The 3895-nt window shown below is 30.8% G+C and overlaps 1 protein-coding gene across 1 annotated transcript; it reads right to left on the bottom strand.

Moving 5' to 3' along the window:
- Positions 1 to 2266: 2266 nt before the first annotated feature.
- LOC112518657 (VQ motif-containing protein 25-like) lies at positions 2267 to 2870 on the bottom strand. The gene has a single exon (XM_025126431.1). It carries the CDS (start codon positions 2859 to 2861, stop codon positions 2346 to 2348), a length of 516 nt encoding a protein of 171 aa, XP_024982199.1. The 5' UTR covers positions 2862 to 2870; the 3' UTR covers positions 2267 to 2345.
- Between the last annotated feature and the right edge of the window lie 1025 nt (positions 2871 to 3895).

Here is a 3895-nt window from a genome sequence, read left to right as displayed (position 1 = left end):
AGCGTGAGCTCGTCGCTAATCGCGGGAGGTATGTTTCGTATTTATATACATGTATATTGTTCTTTAATCATTTAAAAGAGAAGTCGGCTAGCTATGAAGAGCGCTATAAGAGGAACAATCGAGGAGGGCAACTTTGAAGCAGCAGCAGAAAGAGACAACAGATGAGATAGCTCGACAAAAGCAGCTGACCGAACAATTTTCTACATTCATGAGGCAGTTCCACATCTCCCTTCCTCATTGTAAGATTTTGTATGTTATTATGGAATTATTTTGTAAAAATAGATTTTGTTTTTATTTGGTATTTTATTTTCCAATTTGGACAGGTTTTATTGTACCAAGAATTCATATTTTTAAATTATTAAAAAATTAAATTACGGATGGATTACTGAAGGACGTCTGTCGGTAATTTTTTTCTAAAAATCAATTTTTTTGAAAGTGTTGGTGAACCGACGGTGATGGCAAATCGTTGGTGAATGTGTGCCTCAGTGATCCATGATGATCTGTTGGTAATGTCTTTTCCCACGACATTTCTTCTAAGGAACTTTCACCGATATATGCGACCTTTAGCAATGGATTACCGACGGATTTTCTATTGGTAAAAGTCAGTTGTTTTAATGCTATACACAAAATGATAATCATACCCTTTTTAATTTAATAATATTTCATTTAATCCATTTATCAAATAAGGTATGTAGCTCATATTTTATTCGCACATTCTCCTAAATTTTTCACCTTCTCGAATATATATATATATATATATATATATATAGACTCGGGATCATGTGAGACCTAGAGTTTTTCGTGAGACCGGTAAGACTAATTCTCAACCCTTGGATTAGATCTACAATCTGAACATTCATAATCACAAAATTGCCACAAGACTTCACAATAATCACAAAATTGTCACCGTACAACTTTAAACCATTAGATCATTAGATTATAAAGTTGATCAATAAACATAAATTGGTCTTACGGGTCTCACGAAAAACCTTTGGTCTCACATGAACCCAACCCTATATATATATATATATATATATATATAGGGTTGGGTTCACGTGAGACCAGACTGTTTTCGTGAGACCCGTGATACCACATTTTTACACTTGAAACTTCACAGCAAAAACACCGTGAAGGTTTAAAAAAGTCGAACCTTCACAGCAAAAACATTGTGAAGGTTACCTTCACAGCATTTTGCTGTAAAGTTTCAAATGTAAAAAGTTGGTCTCACAGGTCTCATGAAAACAGGTTGGTCTCACGTGATCTCAAGTATATATATATATATATATATATATATATATAGGGATGTTATTCTACACTCTTTGCCATTCCTACACCCTATACAACCCTCATCTCAACCATTCAATTTTTAATCAATTAATTGTTTCCTAATATAAAGTATTAATCATAATTAATAAACTATATTCATATTCCATAAATATTCAAATCATAATAAATGAACTCCAATCATTTCTATAAATATCTCAATTAATTGGGTTGCAAAGGTTGTACAAATGCACAAGGTTGTAAAAGAAATATACCCTATATATATATATATATATATCCAAACTTATATATATATATATATATATATAAGTTTTTGTTTGAATTATTCATAAAAGAAAAGTAATCACATTAATTAATGAAATCAAATATCTTCATCAGTAGACAATAAATGCTTTGATATAAGTCATATACATCCATCCAAATTCTTGTATTAATAAAATTATGAAACTAGCTGAAGAAAAGACGAACTGAAAGAAACAAAAACATTTAACCGAAGGAGATTTGATGTCTTAACGGAATGAGTCTCAAATGCATACATTCGTAGGACTCAGATGAGCTTAATTCATAAGACCATGTTTAGCTCCATTTCAGCTTCAGATCACATACTCGAGTATCACGAGTAGTCGTTAATAAATAAATGACAAATACAGTTCTTAAGTCTTTTTCCCAGCAACAGATGTATAAAATATTGCATTACTTGTAAGACCTTCAACTTAATGAAGCCTAATTGATAACGACACTGCAACTGCAACTGCAACTTCAACAAAGATGATGAATATCCACAAACGAAACCATAATAATATCCTTTAAAGATTCAATTCATTGGATTAACATAACATAAATCCACAAGAAACACTTTCTTGTTGAGATAAAAGTCTCAGAATCCACAACTACCGATTCAAAAGACTCGTTTCGCATCGGTTGATGACGATTAAATAACGTACCATATATAATTAAACAAATAATTAATTAATCAAATCAATTAGCCAAGAATTAATCAAAGATTAGATATAATTAATAATTAATTAATAACCTAGAAACCGAAAGAAAATGGATTAGCATTAGCTGTAGGTAGGCAAATTCAACGATCTTTCTCCAAACCCATAATCCAAATGAGAATTAACCAAAGTGGGTGCCTCCAGATTTTGAAGAACTGGTGAAAAGCCATGATTTTGGTGATGGTTAAGTTCTTGCATGAACCCATCCAGATCACCAAATCCACCCAAGAACCCACCGCCGGAATTAGCTCCTACCCAAATCTCCTCCTCCCCTTTGATCTTCTCCCTCGTCACCTCAGCCCCAGCTGCCGCCAACGAAAAGCTCGATCTCTTCTGCGTTTCTGTTCTCTTGGTCGTCTTGAGTTTCTTCTTCTCGGCTGGTTTTCCGGTGAGCCTTTGAACCAAATCCCTGAAGTTTGCTACGTCGGTTTTGATGATTTCTGGTGCGAAGATGTGAATGATGCGAATCTTGGGTTTGATTTTGGAGATGATACGAGAGTCTTTGTGCATGGTGAAGGGTTTAGTGGTTGGAGAACATGTGGGTTTGTTGTTGATCATCATGTCTTCCATGGTACACATACTTGGAGAGAGTGGGAGAAAGGTGGGGATGGTGTAAGTTTTTTAGAGAAGAGAAAATGGAGGAATTGGAGGGTTTTTATAGGGTTTTTTTAATTAATTAATTAATTAATAATAAAAAATTTGTTTATTTAAGAAGAAAGACAATTGGAAGATATAAAATATAAAACAAGCTGTAAAGAGAGTGACCGGCAAACAAAATCCACAAATTCAAAACTCTAATTTTATTTTAATTAAATAAATTAATTTCATTTTATTTCATAAAATCAATTAATTATTTTTTAAAACTTAAACCTTCAAAATATATATACACATATATATTAGAAAGGTATTCGTACAATATTGATGTTAATGTTTTGTTTTATTCTTATCTACATCGATATTAGAGTACGATTCTAGTTTTAAGAAAGCGATAATGTTTTTATTTTTTAATAAAATATAAATTTCAAAATATTATAAAAGTTTAAAAAAATAACATAATATAATTTTTAGTTTAATAACGAAGCAATTTAATTTTTGGTATAATAATATAATTTTTTATAATGATAATAGCTAAATATTCTGTTAGAAACTCAATAATTATCTTAATTAAATTTTAGATTTTTTGTAATTAAAATGATATGTTTATCATATATTTAATTATGTTTATCTGCAATTAGTCACACAAATTCAAACATAGAATTATTGACGATATATAAAATTTGATGAATGTAACTAAATATGAAGATGAAATATATATATATATATATATATATATATAAGAGGAAAGAAAAAGGGAAATGGTCCTTGGTAAATTGCATGTATGGCATCATTGAAGATTTTCTCCGTGTGTGAAAGAGGATTTGTGAAGGTACATTAGCTTTGCATTTCACAGTGTTTGTTATCATTTCATATCTCCTCCAAATTTACACTTTTCTCCCTTCCCATTTACATATTTAATGCATTTTCTCTCTCTTTACAATATATAATTGAGGGGTATGAAATTCATGTATTCAACATCAAACAAAAGGTCATAATAAGCATCCATTCAACTCAAA

This window comes from Cynara cardunculus (assembly GCF_001531365.2).
Source record: "Cynara cardunculus var. scolymus isolate 2C chromosome LG 9, CcrdV1, whole genome shotgun sequence".
Taxonomy (NCBI): Eukaryota; Viridiplantae; Streptophyta; class Magnoliopsida; order Asterales; family Asteraceae; genus Cynara; species Cynara cardunculus.
This window is presented reverse-complemented; position numbering and strand designations above follow the sequence as displayed.